Raw genomic sequence first — 16,571 nt, forward strand, 5'->3', positions numbered from 1 at the left:
ATTATAGGCGACTAAAAAAAACTCATATTTTAGAGATTTTCAAGTTTTCGAAAAAAAACTTGCTTCAGAATTTTAATTTTAAAGGGGATTTCTGCGGCTCAACCCCCTGTTCTTGGGGAATTTCATGAATCGAAAAATCCTCCTTTCAAATGACTGGCAAGCGATTATTTATAGGGGATTGTTAGGGTTTTCGTGTGAAGAAGAGAGAGAGGAGCGTGGGGGACAGAGGGAAGTGGAGGCAGTAGAGGCGTGGGGGGGACAAGGAGGAGTGGATGTGGCAGAGGCGTGGGAGAGATGAGAGACGAAGGAAAGGGCAAGGGAGAGAAGAGAGAAGGGGGGGGGGGGTGTCGGCTGAAGGGTCAGGTTTAGGGAAATAAAATTGGGTCGGGTAGTGTTTAGGTTGGGCTGGTCCGTTTGGGTAACTATTTGGGCTGATTGTTTGAAGATGTGGGCTGGGAATAAAATGTGGACTGGTCTGAAAATTGGGTTAGGGTGAATTAAAATGGGTAGTGGCCTATGAAAACTGTTTTGGGTTAATCCGAAAATATTGGGGGTGAATTGGGCTCGTATTTGAACTAATAATAATAATAATAATAATAATAATAATAATAATAATAATAATAATAATAATAATAATAATAATAATAATAATAATAGCTAGTAACTGTAATAGAATAATGAAACGCCGATATTGATAAGAGGCTGATAATTATAGTAAAAATATAAATATATATTTTTTATTTGCCAAAAAATATTAGAAGCGCAAATAGGTATTTCGGAGGAGAGGCGGGACAAAATTGGGTGTCAACACCATCCATCAAGGATATATAAACCATCAGATACATGTCCTTTACTAATAATCTCATTCGTCGCAAGATCACGAAATACACAGTAATCGGGAAATAATGATACATAACAACTGAGATCTCTAGTAAGTTTACTCACAGAAATCAAATTAAAGGCCGACTTCGGTAGACTTAATACAGATGACAAGGTAATACAAGAGTTTGGTTTAACAGTCCCAGATCCAACAATACTACAGGTTGATCCATCAGCTATGATCACAGAAGAGGGTACTTTATATGATTGAAAGTTGGAAAAGATATTAGGATTACCTATCATGTGATTTGTGGCAGCTGAATCAATTACTCATTTGTTTGAAGAGGAGATAAAACACATTTTACTCGACTCAGCAAATGTACTAACCGAAGTGGACGCTTTAAGTGATTTCTAACACTAAATAAATTTTGCAAACTCATCTGCCGCAATAAGAATTGTATTGTTTCCTCCTTCCTTATTGTTTCTAGTCATTTTCCAACTAATAAACTCGAAGTAAAGGACACAGCAGCAGCCAACTCAACTGCCCAACTCAATAACCACTAATACCGTAAAAATAAAAACTTAACAATAGCCAGCCCGCAATAATTTCAGGTTTCAATAAATAGATTACCCAAAATAATCACGTAAGGGACAGTCACTATCAGATTCAAGGCAATAGCAACGATGGCAAAGAACAATGAAACCAGCAATTCAGAACAAGCAACCCTTAAATCAACAATAATTAGAACCCTAGCAGAACGTACCAGCAGCAGCAGCACAAAACCCATATTTTTTATATACCAATTAACAAGTCTTAACTGTCAAAGAAGGTTCAAAGATTACCTTCTGAAACCCAAACCGGAAGAAAATATCAAAGAATTGTGTCCGAATGATGCAATATTGTAGTTGAATTAGCATTTTATTAGCTGTATTAGTTAGTTGGCTGATGTGGCAGAGTTAGTTAGTATTGTTCAGTTAGTTAGTATTGTTCAAGAAGTTAGTTAAAGTCCCAAGTTAGTTGAAGTCCAGAATTCAGTTACAGTGGCTAGCAAAGCAATTAACAGCTAAGTAGTTGATTAGATTCATTTCATATATACTTTGTAACTCATACAATCAATTCATTCATGAATATACATCTACTTCTCTCTTTCTCAATATTTCTCTCTCTAGCTAAATCTCTCGGTTGAAACCCTGACTTAGCATTACAGTTCTTCAAGTTTCACAACTTCTAGATCTGTTCGTCACCTCGATTGCACTGTGTGCATCACCGAACTACCAAACGAGGTTACTATATGAAACCCTAGTTGCCAAATTGCAGCAGCCATAGAAAGAAATTACTACCAAGACTGAAAAATAGTTGGTATTCAAACCTGAAGTGAAGAGTAGTTCAAAATAATATCTTACGAACTAGGGATGTGCCGGAACGGAAATCTAAGCCCCAAATAATTCTGCCGCAGCACGCGCCCCCACGCGCCAGCGCGCGAGACACAGTGTCGAGACTCAGGTGGCGCGTGGAGATACACACTCTTCTTATCCAGTCGCAGAGATGTTTCTTCTGACGGAAACCCTGTTCCGACTTCTACTGTAATGGTGGTGAGACCAGGTGGTCACTCTTTAAGAGACACCAAAGAGACAAGTGTTCGAAACAGAAAATAAACCCAAGAGCTACCACGCTCGGATACCATGTAATACAACGTATAGGAGAATAAAATGATGATCTTATTATGTGTAAGGTAACAAATATATACATGTACAGAATGCTAACTATGGAAAAGATCGAAAAGGCAGATTCTACAATCCCAATGATTATGCTCCTATAATCCCTAAGATTATGCTAATTATGTATATTACAGAGAAGATGACTATATTCATTCCTTAACAGGAAGACCCATTCTTTATAGCCGCTATGAAAGCTCCGAAAAGAATTCATTTGGCACTAGTTCTTTGTTCGTTTTGGCTTTGTAAAACGCCGTTTTCACATATTGCATCTATCCCAGTTTGCAAATGTTTCATGCATTGCAGTCAGCTATATGAATCCTCTATACGATGTCCATTTTTAACAGGTGAAACTGATTTCATCTTTGCCAGAAATTCACCGAGTATGGATTGTAATCTCTCGTATTGACAATCCTCACTTGATGAGCTAGTTTTTGGGGTTGAGTTAGGCCAATATCCATTTTCTTAACATAGTATTAGAGCCATATTAATTCTTGTTCTTGGTTTACCCAATATTAAGCCCTCATATTATATCGTCCACATTCTAAATGTCTATGCCGGAGCAGGGGACGGGTGATGGGAGGTATCCACTTAAATACCAGGCTTTTGTTAGCAGCAGGACTCAAAACTGTGACGTGCACTTGCTTAATGCATCATGTTTTGCACTATTGCCATTTAACACTAGAAAAGACCTATGAGATTGCATTCCATCTTTTTTTAAGAGCTCTTTGACATCGACTCGGTTGCTAGGAAGAATGCAGGCTTAGAGCCAATAGAAATACTATTTACTGCAATGACTGTGCAGGGATATATTTTTCTTATTCATTTATGAAAATGCATGGCCATTTGATTGGTAACTGCCACTTGATCTTAACTGGCATCAAAAAGTCTTTGAAGGTGTATGCTCTGTATACACTTTGTCTTTAGTATCTGCTTCACAATTATATAACTCTTGAGAATATTAAATTGGATTGTGTTTGAGCTGGTTTGATTTGCATCCTTGCATTATTGGTGATTGGTGAAGAGAATGAGAATTATTGATTTCTCATTGATAATTTAAGTCCTGCAATCTGTCTTTAGTGTTGACATTCAATTAGTTGGAAGAGGACCTGCTTTTTATTTTGAGAACAGTGATGTTCGGGTCAGTTTGCACGCACTTTGACTTACCTTTCATCAGCATAAGTATCGGGCAGCTCTGTCCATGTCTGAGATAGCTTGCGCACACCTCGACTAATTCCATGGGGTTTTTATTACCTTCCACCAGCACATGTACCGAATAACTCTGTCCACCAAAACTTAGACAAATGAGAAAAAAATACTTAATATTATTGACCTCCGCTGGAATTTGAACCAGAGACAGATGCTTTGTTGTCCTTAGCCATCTATTTTCTTTCTCTTGGAAATTTGACTTTTGACTATCAGTAAATCTCAACAAAAAAACATACACTGGTTTTCATTTCTTCTATTAGGCTGATTGCTGAGGCATCTTTTCAGCAATAACCAAAAACAGAAAGTGTAAATGACAGCCTTGCTGCCAATCAATGTATATTGAGTAGGTGAAATAATGTTTTTTTTTTTGGATCTTAGTTTTGTCTTACGTTTGTCATCTTGTTCTATAGCCATAAACTGGCATCAAGTTAACCAATGCTTTCATTTTTTGGGATGTCTAGAAATCCCCGAGGACTAATGGCGCATGATTCGAAATTCGTTGGACAATTGGCCCGTCCTTTTACCACTCTCCACTTAAATACCAAGTTTTTGCATGCGGTAGAACTCGAACCAATGACGAGTGCTTTTTTTACATTTCCTTCTCGTCCTCCTCCTACTGCTGCTTCTTTTCTTGCTTTAATAAATCGAACTTGAAACACTTTTTGTAAGCAGGAGGAAAAACTTATTAGGTGTGCGAACAAAGTATCACATTAGTAATTGAAAATATTAGCAAGTTATATATAAAGTGAAGGGATAGTCTTTACGGTGTGCGGATTTTTGAGGAAAATCGTGTGGGCTTGATCCAAAACGGTCAATATCACACTATGTTAGGAGTATATTTGGGCTGATTTAGCCAACAAAAATACAAACACAGAAAAAATACACGGTAACAGAGTCGAAGTAGGAATTGATGAATTGAGATTGTCAACTAGGGGTGACACAATTAGCTCATGAAAATATGACCCGTCCAACTCGCCCAAGTTTGGATGGGTTAATGACCCTTTATTTACTCATCACATTTTGACACGCCCTAATTCAACCCGACTCGCCCATTTGACAGTCCTAGTGTCAACCTCAACCATATAATCACTTGGAGTTGGTCAAATTCAAGCTAAATTCCCACAGTTTCTTTGCCAACTCTGAATCCTTAGCAAGAGAAGTTGTTGTGGTTGTAGCCATGTTGTTGTCTGAAAAATACTCACCATTTACCCCCCTTCACCTGTGGATGCAAAGCCACATAGCGTGTAGTTGCTGCTCCCTATAATCAGGATGAATCAATGTAAGTTAAAAAAAAAAAAATAATAACAACAACAACAACATTAAACAAGATGTGGTAATACATGGTCATATTTTTTCCTCATTGAAAAATATAAGTAGCACCTGTGCAATATTCTTGAGAACATATCTTCCAATCCAGTTAACTATTCCTGCAAAGATGGTAAAACAGAAAAAAGAAAAAAGGGTCAATTTCAAGATTAGACAGTTTTTTATACAGACCAGATACTTCCAACTACTCCACTTCCTACCATTTCAACAAAAATATAGTTCAGTACAGCGAAGGCGATAATATCCTATTATTGAATTGTCTGACCATCTCGTCAGAAGCATAAGATTTACCATGAAGGATACTGTGATAACGCATGATGTTGGTTGCGATTAGCCTTGGATGAACAGAATTAGCAGTTACATCCACCCCTTCTTCCTATTTATGAAGAGACAAATAGGATTACTTCTCATGCTTTGCTAGCAAGATATTGGCATTGAATAGAGTCTATATTGAAGAAAGAATCGAATATCCAATGTGGTTTTATATAAGTAATGATATTGTTTATCTGGAAAATTTGCACTTATATCATAGTCAGTCAATGAAACTGAATGAGCTACAATTATAACTACGCCTCAATTTCAAGCAAATTATGGTCGGCTATATGGATCATTTTGCTGACAGTATTGCTCCATTAAAACTTATCACAGACAAATATTATACAAAATTAAAAGTAGAAATAGCAAGTACTCCAAGTTCACTATACTTTCTACTGGCAAATAAACCTTTGACATGACTAAAAGACTCCAAAAAGACATAGGTCCTAAAGTAAATGTACTAACATGACTAAACACACTTCCATATATTACATCTACTTTTGTGGGTAGGGAGATTGTTTCCGATAGATCTTCGGCTCAAAAGGAACGTAATCGACGTAGGATTGCAAGAAAAATAATACAGCAAAACATCAAGATGCAAAACAAATTAATCAACAGAATGTTATAATACGCACTAAAGAATGAGGAACTACACGATTTAAATAATACGTACTACTGAATAGAAGGAGAAGAGTAGATGAGGAGGCTAGCCTCCTTCCTCTCCCACACAACGTGCAAGGTAGTGAAATTAAACAGTGCAATTATACCAATTCGGTCCACATGAATAAAGTAATGGACCACTATGTTGCTAATAATTGTTAAAAGAATAGATTAGAAAATATATCAACTTGAATGGTTCTTAAAGTTTTCAATTGGCAGCTGGTTACCCATACTATCTTCTATTCTATATTAGTGTAGAATAAGTTGTCTCCTATACTATCCTACTCTTCAATTTCTCACTGTCCAGAAAATGAAGGCATCCAAAGTTAGTCGCTTATCTGAAAAATATGAATCTAAGGAAATTAGGAGCATGAAATACAAAGACATAATATCAACCCTACCCAAACGAGAGCCTCCCCATCCTTTATATGAATACTACCAATACCAAGGTTTTTGGTGCCCTTTACCAGTCTTAGAAGCAACTTTATCTATGCAACACAACTTCAAGGCTCAACCCTATGATATTTATCTTTGCACTTCTCCAAAAACAGGTACTGTAAAAACATCTTTCATTGAGAATAATAATTAGATTTGTTGACGCCTGTCGTTTTCTTCCCCTTACGGTTTTCACGTTAAAATTGTGTATTCTTCTATTTCATTATCATTGCTTTAATTCTCGTTGTCTTATGACAGGTACAACTTGGCTTAAATCCTTAGCCTTTTCTATTATGACCAGAGATCAATACTCATCCAAAAATAACCCTTTACTCACCAAGTTATCCCATGATTGTCTACCCTTTTTGGAACTCGATTATATCAACAATCCCAAGTTTTTAGATACAGAGTTGCCCTTGTTGTCCACACATCTTCCTTACACTCTCATACCAAAATCTGTATTAGAGTCTGATTGCAAGATCATTTACATATGTAGGGAACCTAAAGATCGATTTGTTTCGATGTGGCATTTTTCACAAAACTTCATTAGTAATAATAGTGACCAAACCCTCAGGCCTGCTGTTACACTTGAGCAGGAATTCGAGTGGTTTTGCCAAGGCAAATCTGGCTTTGGACCTTATTGGGATCACGTATTGGGATACTGGAAAGCGAGTATTGATAGACCCCATAGAGTTTTCTTCTTCAAGTACGAAGACTTAAAGAAGGACACGTTGTACTATGTGAAGAAATTGGCAGAGTTCATGGAGAAACCTTTCTCTATGGAGGAAGAAGCGCGAGGTGTGCCTGAAGAAATAGTGGATCGCTGTCGTTTCAAAAGTTTGAGCAATTTAGAGGTGAATAAGAGTGGGAGACGTTACGGATTCATGCCAGGAATCAGTAACAGTGCATTCTTTCGAAAAGGAGAAATTGGCGATTGGAATAATCTTTTGACTGAGGATATGGCAAACGCGATTGACCAAATAACGCATGAGAAATTTCAGTCTTTGGGTCTGACATTCTCCGATTAATACTAAATGTGAAGGAAGGAATACATTTTAGAAAAAAGCTTGTATGTTTGATTTGGAATAATTATTATGAGAGAAAAATTTAAACTAAGATATGTCAAATCTTTGTTTAAAATTGGGAGCTATATTTTAGTTCTTCTGTCACAACAGAGTTTAAAGCTGGAAGCTATATTTTAGTTCTTGTGTCACAACAACATATATGATTATCTATCCATCTTTGGACATCTTAAAATGTTTAATTTCAAGCTAATTAATTAATGACACTGTTGTATACAACCTTCAAAACTTTTTACAAATTTCAAGAACTTTCTTTTCTAACTTTCTCCATAATTTGAGAAAGTACTTTGGGAGTTAATAGGTTCCCTTATTTCCTAGAAATGTTCTTGTGGTTGAAGTATACATAACGCGTCCTTGTTGTATTGTTAGATGAACATTGTAAAATCAAATAGATTTTCAAAACTTGGTACAGAATTGAAATATGTGAAAAGTGCAAACATCATGATTGAAAAAAGATAAGTTTACTGCATATTAACTTCTTGGTGTTATCTGAGAAGAAGTCACGTTTTGCAAGATATCCAAAAATTTACATAATATCGATTTACGTATTATTTACATATTAATAAACTCTGAATCATCAACTTGAAGATCAACCAAGGTATGTATTAGCCTTGTTTATTGAGGCCTTCGACAAGAAGATTGACACCTGTAACATGACGTAGATAAGTTTTTGTAAAAATATAGCAAGAAATAAATACAGAAAATAAAAAATTCAAATGCCAATCTTCAGAGTACTGGACCAACCAAAACAATTTTCAAATTAAAGATGTAAGAAAGACATAATTTGATGTCATTTGCTTATTTAAATTCATGTCAATTCAAGAATGTGACACGTGCTTACGTTCCAACATAGCCTAAATTGTGATTTATCATAAATTACCTAATTTTACTGGTTGTCAGCTCACCATAATTTTCCTCCTTTTCTCAGTCTTGAATCAGTAATATAAACAAGTTTACACAATGAATTTAAATGTTAAATAGAATATTAAAGAAATGTTGCTTTTAAAAAAGCATTTTCTGTCTTTTAATAGTTTAATCCCTATATTGTTAATATACGTCTTCTTATTTCTCATGTTAACTCACGCAAATTAAAATAATATACTCCCTCCGTTTCAATTTATGAGAACTCATTTGATAGGGCACGACTTTTAAGAAAGAGTGAAGACTTTTGAAACTTGTGGTTCAAAATAAGTCTTGAATATTTATGTGGTTGTAAATCATTTTATAAAGTGAATTTGTTTCCAAATTAAAAAAGAGGTCATTCATTTTGACACGGACTAAAAATGAAATAGATTCACATAAATTGAAATAAACAGAGTATAAGTTTTTAGATAACTTAATACAAGTATTATGTAGTACTATTAATCAGACATTACGTTCGGTATGCAGCTAACTAAATAATATTGTAGTATTATTTTACGAGGGATTTTATATTGAGATCAATTGCTCCATAAAAATCACTTTTTTTAAGCCCATCCAAACGGGCTCTAAAACTAGGTGGCGGTGAGGTCCCCACACAAGTATAGATGTGGCGGTGGTCCCAGGAATATTAGTTGTTTCAACTATTAATTAAAATCTAATTAATCAGTTGTCAAATTAGGTGTACGTACCAAAAGAATCAAGAACAATCATTATATACTAACAAGATATTGTCTTGATACTTAAAAAAAAATAAAAAAAAAAAATATTGATTTCGTTCCACCAAATATAGAAGGGTAGAAAGTGTTTGAAGGTGTATGCTCTGTATACACTTTGTCTTTAGTATCTGCTTCACAATTATATAACTTTTGAGAATATTAAATTGGATTGTGTATGAGCTGGTTTGATTTGCATCCTTGCATTATTGGTGATTGGTGAAGAGAATGAGAATTATTGATTTCTCATTGATAATTTAAGTCCTGCAATCTGTCTTCAGTGTTGACATCCAATTAGTTGGAAAAGGACCTGCTTTTTTATTTTGAGAATAGTGATGTTCGGGTCAGTTTGCACGCATTTCGACTTACCTTTTATCAACATAAGTATTGGGCAGCTCTGTCCAAGTCCGAGATAGCTTGCGCACACCTCGACTAATTCCAAGGGGTTTTTATTACCTTCCACCAGCACATGTACCGAATAACCCTGTCCACCAAAACTTAGACAAATAAGAAAAAAATACTTAATATTATTGACCTCCGCTGGAATTTGAACTAGAGACAAATGCTTTGTTGTCCTTAGCCATCTATTTTCTTTCTCTTGGAAATTTGACTTTTGACTATCAGTAAATCTCAACAAAAAACATACACAGGTTTTCATTTCTTCTATTAGGCTGATTGCTGATGCATCTTTTCAGCAATAACCAAAAACAGAAAGTGTTAAATGACAGTGTTGCTGCCAATCAATGTATATTGAGTAGGTGAAATAATGTTGTTTTGTTTGGATCTTAGTTTTGTCTTATGTTTGTCATCTTGTTCTATAGCCATAATCTGGCAACAAGTTAACCAATGCTTTCATTTTCTGGGATGTCTAGAAATCCCCGAGGACTAATGGCGCATGATTCGAAATTCGTTGGACAATTGGCCCGTCCTTTTACCACTCTCCACTTAAATACCTGTTAACACCCAATTTTGACCCTCCTTTCTTCTGATTTATTTCTTCGAGCTTCTAAATTATTAATAAATCAAATACTTTATCGTCACTACTATTTTTACAATCATGGCTGGTATCAGAGCGGAGTATCCTGCTCGGCCGGAGTTAGATCAGAAAACTCACCGAGAATCACCGGAGATCGCCGGAGTTGGGTCAGTGTACAAGTTTTGAATTTGAAAGTTAGCAGCTTCCACGAGATTAGGGAGGACTGCCTCTCCCGATACGAAACCACAAAATCCACTGGTCGGAGGAGTAGCGCGTGTGTCTCACACGCCGACGAAGCTGCCAGAGACAACTCAGTCCGAGACACGTGTGGGAGCACGTGCGTGGACCAATTTTGGTCCGATTTTCTGTTTCGACTTCACCTTGATGTTTCGGTCGAATTGTGGCGGTGCTGTGATTATAGGACCATGCTTTGGAGTAGAAAAGTCTCAAAACAGATCCATGAACACCATTTTGGTCAGGTTTGAGATTTTTCTTTTTATGTTGCTGATTATTCTTTTGATTTCGGGAATTGGTTAGAGGTTGCCCACGAGTGCAACACTAATTTGGATTGTTTCTCATCAAGTTGTGATTTAATATCGTCTTTGGGAGGCTCTCTGAGATTTTGAAAATTGTTTCTTCAAAGTCTAACTGTGAGTTTGATTATTCTCAAGCTCTTTGGTTGAATTACTGATCATTGTTGTCTATTTCAAGTAGTCTGATTTTGGCATATAGTTTGTTTGGCATTTTTGTTGGTTTCTTCGTCACTTTATTCTGATATAGTGAGTTATTAGTTGGAAAATGAGTATAAACGATAAGGAAGGAGGAAACAAAACAAATATTATTTCGGCGGATGAGTTTGCAAAATTTATTCAGTATCAGAAATCACTTAAAGCGTCCACTTCGGTTAGTACATTTTCTGAGTCGGGTAAAATGTGTTTTATCTCCTCTTCAAACAAATGGGTAATTGATTCAGGTGCCACAGATCACATGACATGTAATCCTAATATCTTTTCCAACTTTCGATCATATAAAGTACCCTCTTATGTGACCGTAGCTGATGGGTCAACCTGTAGTATTGTTGGATCGGGACTATTAAACCAAACTCTCGTATTACCTTGTCATCTGCATTAAGTCTACCGAAGTTGGCCTTTAATTTGATTATGTGAGTAAACTAACTAGAGATCTCCACTGTTATGCATCATTATTTCTCGATTATTGCGTGTTTCGTGATCTTGAGACGAATGAGATTATTAGTAAAGGACATGTATCTGATGGTTTATATATCCTTGATGAATGGGAGTCTCGGTCTGTTGCCTGCTCCGGTGTCGTGTCTCCTTTTGAAGCACATTATCGATTAGGACTTACCTCTCTACCTCTATTGAAAAAGCTCTGTCCTCAATTTCAGAATATTTCTTCATTAGAATGTAAGTCATGTCGATTTACAAAACACCATCGTAGCTCAGTAGGTCCACGAGTTAATAAGCGGGCTGAGTCAGCTTTTGAGTTAGTTCATTATGATGTTTGGGGACCATGTCCTATTGTTTCTAAAACTGGGCATAAGTATTTTGTACTTTTCTGGATGATTTCTCTCGAATGACTTAGATTTATTTTATGAAGAGTCGTTCTGAAGTGTTTACTCACTTTTCAGTTTTTTGTGCTGAAATTAGAACTCAATTTAATACTTCAGTACGTATTCTAAGGAGTGATAACGCTAAAGAATATATGTCATAATTATTTGGGTCTTACATGAGACAACACAGTATTCTTCATCAATCTTCATGTGTTGATACACCCTCTCAAAATGGAGTTGCTGAGAGGAAGAATAGAAATCTACTTGAGACAGCTCGGGCACTTTTGTTCCAAATGAAGGTTCCAAAACAGTTTTGGGCAGATGCAGTCTCTACAACTTGTTTTCTGATTAATCGCACGTCATCTTCTGTGCTTGTCGGTAATGTGCCTTATAGTGTTCTTTTTCCAAATAAGTCACTATTTTCGGTGGAACCTAGGGTGTTTGGAAGCACATGTTATGTTCGAAATGTTCGACCATCTATTACAAAGTTGGATCCCAAGGCATTGAAGTGTGTTTTTCTGGGGTATTCTCGCCTTCAGAAGGGCTATCGATGTTATTCTACTGAACTTGGCAAATATCTGGTGTCAACTGATGTGGTATTTTCAGAGACTATACCATTCTTCTATACACCTCCCATTTCTACGAGTCAGGGGGAGGAAGATAAGTGGTTAGTCTGTCAGGCTACTCGTGCTTTGATAGAACAATCAGATAATATTGTTCCTCTATCTCCTAGTTCTTCTAATGAGCATCAATCAACTATTGTACCTTCACCACCCGCTCCATCTACGCAGTAAGACCATCAATTATTCAGGTTTACTCGAGCAGGAAAGAGGCCAATCATACATGTCACGCACCAGTTCCATTGTCATCAGATCCTCCTTCACCTGATCCTCCAGAAAATCTTGACCTCCCTATTGCTCTTCGCAAAGGTACACGTACTTGCAAGTCTACATATTCCATTGCTAATTTTGTTTCCTATGACCGTCTATCCTCTACATCTAGATCTTTGATTGCGTCTCTAGACTCCATCTATGTACCCAAAACAGTGAAGGAGGCTCTGAATCATCCTAGAAGGTCTGATGCAATGCTTGATGAAATATATGCCTTAAAGGAAAACCATACGTGGGATTTGGTGGATTTGCTCAAGGGAAAGAAACCAGTGGGATGTAAATGGGTCTACACAGTTAAAGTTAATCAAGATGGTTCAATAGCAAGACTTAAGGCTAGACTTGTGGCTAAAGGGTATGCTCAGACTTATGGGGTAGATTATTCAGACACCTTTTCCTCGGTTGCCAAACTCACCTCTGTTCGCTTGTTCATTTCTCTAGCAGCTTTCGAGAATTGGCCTTTACATCAGTTAGATATCAAGAATGCGTTCCTTCATGGTGATATTTGGGAGGAAGTATATATGGAGTAACCACATGGTTTTGTTGCTCAGGGGGAGTATAGGAAAGTCGGTCATTTGAAGAAGTCATTGTATGGCTTGAAGCAAAGTACACAGGCTTGGTTTGGCAAGTTCAGTGAGGAAGTTCAGGATTTTGGGCTGAAAATGAGCAAATGCGATCACTCATCCTTCTATCGGCTCAGCAGCTGGCAGTATCCTCCTTGTTGTATATGTTGATGACATTGTCATTACAGGAAGTGATTTTGCGGGGATCTCTTCCCTCAAGTATTTTCTACATACTAGGTTTCATACGAAGGACTTGGGCTAGTTGAAATACTTTTTGGGAGTAGAAGTAAATAGGGGCAAGAAGGGTATTTTTCTGTCCCAGAGAAAGTATATACTTGACTTGCTTGCAGACATCGAAAAGTTGGCAGCTAAACCTTGTAGTACTCCAATGGCTCCCAGTGTGCATCTTATGAAAGACGATGGCGATCCTTTTGATGATCCAGAGAGGTATAGAAGGTTAGTTGGGAAGTTAAACTACCTTACTGTGACTCATCTAGATATTTCTTTTGCGCTAGGTGTTGTTAGCCAGTTTATGTACGCACCTACAGTCAAACATTGGGAAGCTTTGGAACAGATTATATATTACTTGAAAGGAGCTCCCGGACTTGGCATACTGTATCGCAATCACGGCTATTCTCGTGTGGAATGTTTTGCAGATGCTGACTATGCTGGATCCAAAATTGATCGAAGATCTACTACAAGCTATTGTGTCTTTGTTGGTGGGAATCTAGTATCATGGAGGAGTAAGAAGCAAAGTGTTGTATCTCGATCTAGTGCAGAAATCGAGTACAGAGCTATGTCGCAGTCTACATGTGAGATTATGTGGATACGTCATCTTTTAACTGAAATTGGTGTGAAACATCCTACTCCATCAAAACCCTGGTGTGATAATTAAGTTGCGCTCCATATTGCTTCAAACCCGGTGTATCATGAAAGAACCAAACATATTGAAGTTGATTGTCATTTTATTCGTGAGAAGATTCAGGAGAATTTGATTTCCACTAGCTACTTGAAGACTGGAGAGCAACTAGCGGATTTGTTCACGAAAGCATTAAATGGCATCCCAGTTGATTACCTTTGTAGCAAGCTGAGCATGAGCAATGTATATGCTCCAACTTGAGGGGGAGTGTTACAGAATAATTAGTGAGTTGTAAATATATTCCTTCCATATATAGGTGACTCAATTATAGGATCATATCATTAGGATATTTTCCTTTAATTGTTTTGATTAATTTCCTTAGATAGAATCTTATGTGCATGTACAAATACCTTGGATTCATGAATAGAAGAACATGTAATTCTCTCAAATCAGTTCACAGATGTTATAATCTTAATTTCAAGAACACAGAATATAACCAATTTCAATAGTCATGGCAAATTCATAAGAGAACCTATTCATTTACAAAACTTGTACTATTTCACAGAATATAACCAATTTCAATAGTCAAGGCAAATTCATAAAAGAACCTATTCATTTACAAAACTTGTACTATTTCATAGAAAATTACACAACCCGTCATTAATTGAGGGAAAGAAGTAGAAGTGACAAATTCCCATTCCTCCCTATTTAGGTCATTCTTAAAAAAATCTTGATTAGAATTTTTTTTCTAATATATTCCTTCAGGAAAGTTAGAAGACAAATAATACTTTCATTTTCTGATATATTTGCAAATTGTACAAAAAAAATGATAAAATGTACAATATACTTTCGGTTAGAATGTATGAAGATTAATTTTATTTTGGTTAAATACATTTAGATAAACAAAACAAAAATCTCACCAAAGAATGAAATCAGGAGGAGTCCAATCACATATTCCCCCATTCAATTGCAAATTGGAAGGTTTAACTCCGTAATAATCTTTAAATCCAAATGGATATTCACATATATGTATGTAAAACTTTTCACCAAAGTTTTACAAATTTAACAATAAATAGTTCATATATTTCACGAATAAAAATATTTTCTAACCATAACTATATGAGAAAAAGAAACGGCAAAATATAATAGATAAATACCTATGAATTTTCGGTCTTCTAAGTATCGTACTTTCTGAAACATTTCTTGCTATATATTTCTCAAAATTATAGCAAACTTCAATCATTTGTCACCAAAAGAAGATGTAAATTTTTTTTTCACTATATATATTCAGTATTGCTCTCAAAAGAAATGTTACATTAAACATCATAAGATTAAGATATGCCTAATTTAAGTTTTCAAGGAAACTCATTAAGACCAGAAAACCTTGTCATCTCTTTGACCTTGAATGTACCTGTATTGCTATTTTTGTATACCTTTTAGTATTTATGATCAGCCGTAAAGCATCATAAAATATATAAATCGGAAGTTTAATATACTCATGATAAGAAAGAGAAAAAATAAATAAAAGCAAGTTCATAGTCATTAATGGATAACTTGATATTCTTACCCCAAACAGAAAAGGATTCGATGGGAGCCTAGATGATACGTTTGAAAAAGGCTACAATCGTGAGGAGGACTTCATGTTATTGCTATGACTTCTCTTAATTGCCTTCATTATTCCTCATTGTATTTATTGGCCATTGCTATTAATTTTCTAGTCATGGGTAATCATTAACTTTTATTGGAATCCTATGTATATATATTAAAAAAATTAATCAGAAAAATAAGGTTAAAAGTCCAAAAAAATGAGAAAAAAATATAAATAGGACTGAAAGTCATAGAGAGGTGCTACATCACCTTGTGTATGCCTAGCTTTATATTATACTCCCTCCGATCACTTTTACATGTCACTTTTAGCATATCAAGAGAAGACAATTTATTTTTTCTTGTTTTACCCATAGTATTATTTACTCACTTCAAATCATTTTTCAAATTCAATAAAAATATGCATCAATTAATATGGGTATATTGGTAAATTATGTACTTCATTTATTATTCTTAAACAACGTAAAAAATTTAAAGTGGACAAGTAAAAGTGAACGGAGAGAGTATATAGATATAGATTATAGGAAACCTATGAAGGTGGGACACGATGTGACACCAAAACATATCATGAGCTGTGATTGAACCAACAAGAGGATCTAAAAGGATCTAAAAATGTCAAAATTTAACCGATATTTTTTCTTGTGTTAACGGATTCAAAATTTTATATATGAGTAAAAATTTGCTACTATTAGAATTAATATTTGTTAGTGCCCTAAAAGAAAGTAAATATACTCTAAAATTTACCAATATCCCCTCTATCACAATTTATGTGTTATACTTTTTTTTTTAATTTGTCCCAAAAAGAATGTCAGACTTTCTGATTTAGATTTATAATTTTACCGATGATGAAATGATTTATATTTACATAAATACGGTTAATGCTTAATGACATCCCACGTGTTAGCCCAATGATTG

General features: G+C 35.6%; 2 protein-coding genes across 2 annotated transcripts in view; both read left to right on the forward strand.

Annotated features, from left to right (window-relative positions):
• The window catches only part of LOC132609906 (flavonol sulfotransferase-like), a 44,321-nt gene that overhangs the window by 26,292 nt on the left and 1,458 nt on the right, over positions 1 to 16,571 (forward strand). The gene's annotated exons all lie outside the window — the stretch shown is intronic.
• Positions 6,246 to 7,701, forward strand: LOC132608769 (flavonol sulfotransferase-like). Its single transcript, XM_060322511.1, has 2 exons — positions 6,246 to 6,596; positions 6,739 to 7,701. The coding sequence occupies exons 1-2, from the start codon at positions 6,356 to 6,358 to the stop codon at positions 7,506 to 7,508; spliced, it is 1,011 nt and encodes a 336-aa protein (XP_060178494.1). The 5' UTR covers positions 6,246 to 6,355; the 3' UTR covers positions 7,509 to 7,701.

This window comes from Lycium barbarum, chromosome 9, assembly GCF_019175385.1.
Source record: "Lycium barbarum isolate Lr01 chromosome 9, ASM1917538v2, whole genome shotgun sequence".
Taxonomy (NCBI): domain Eukaryota; kingdom Viridiplantae; phylum Streptophyta; class Magnoliopsida; order Solanales; family Solanaceae; genus Lycium; species Lycium barbarum.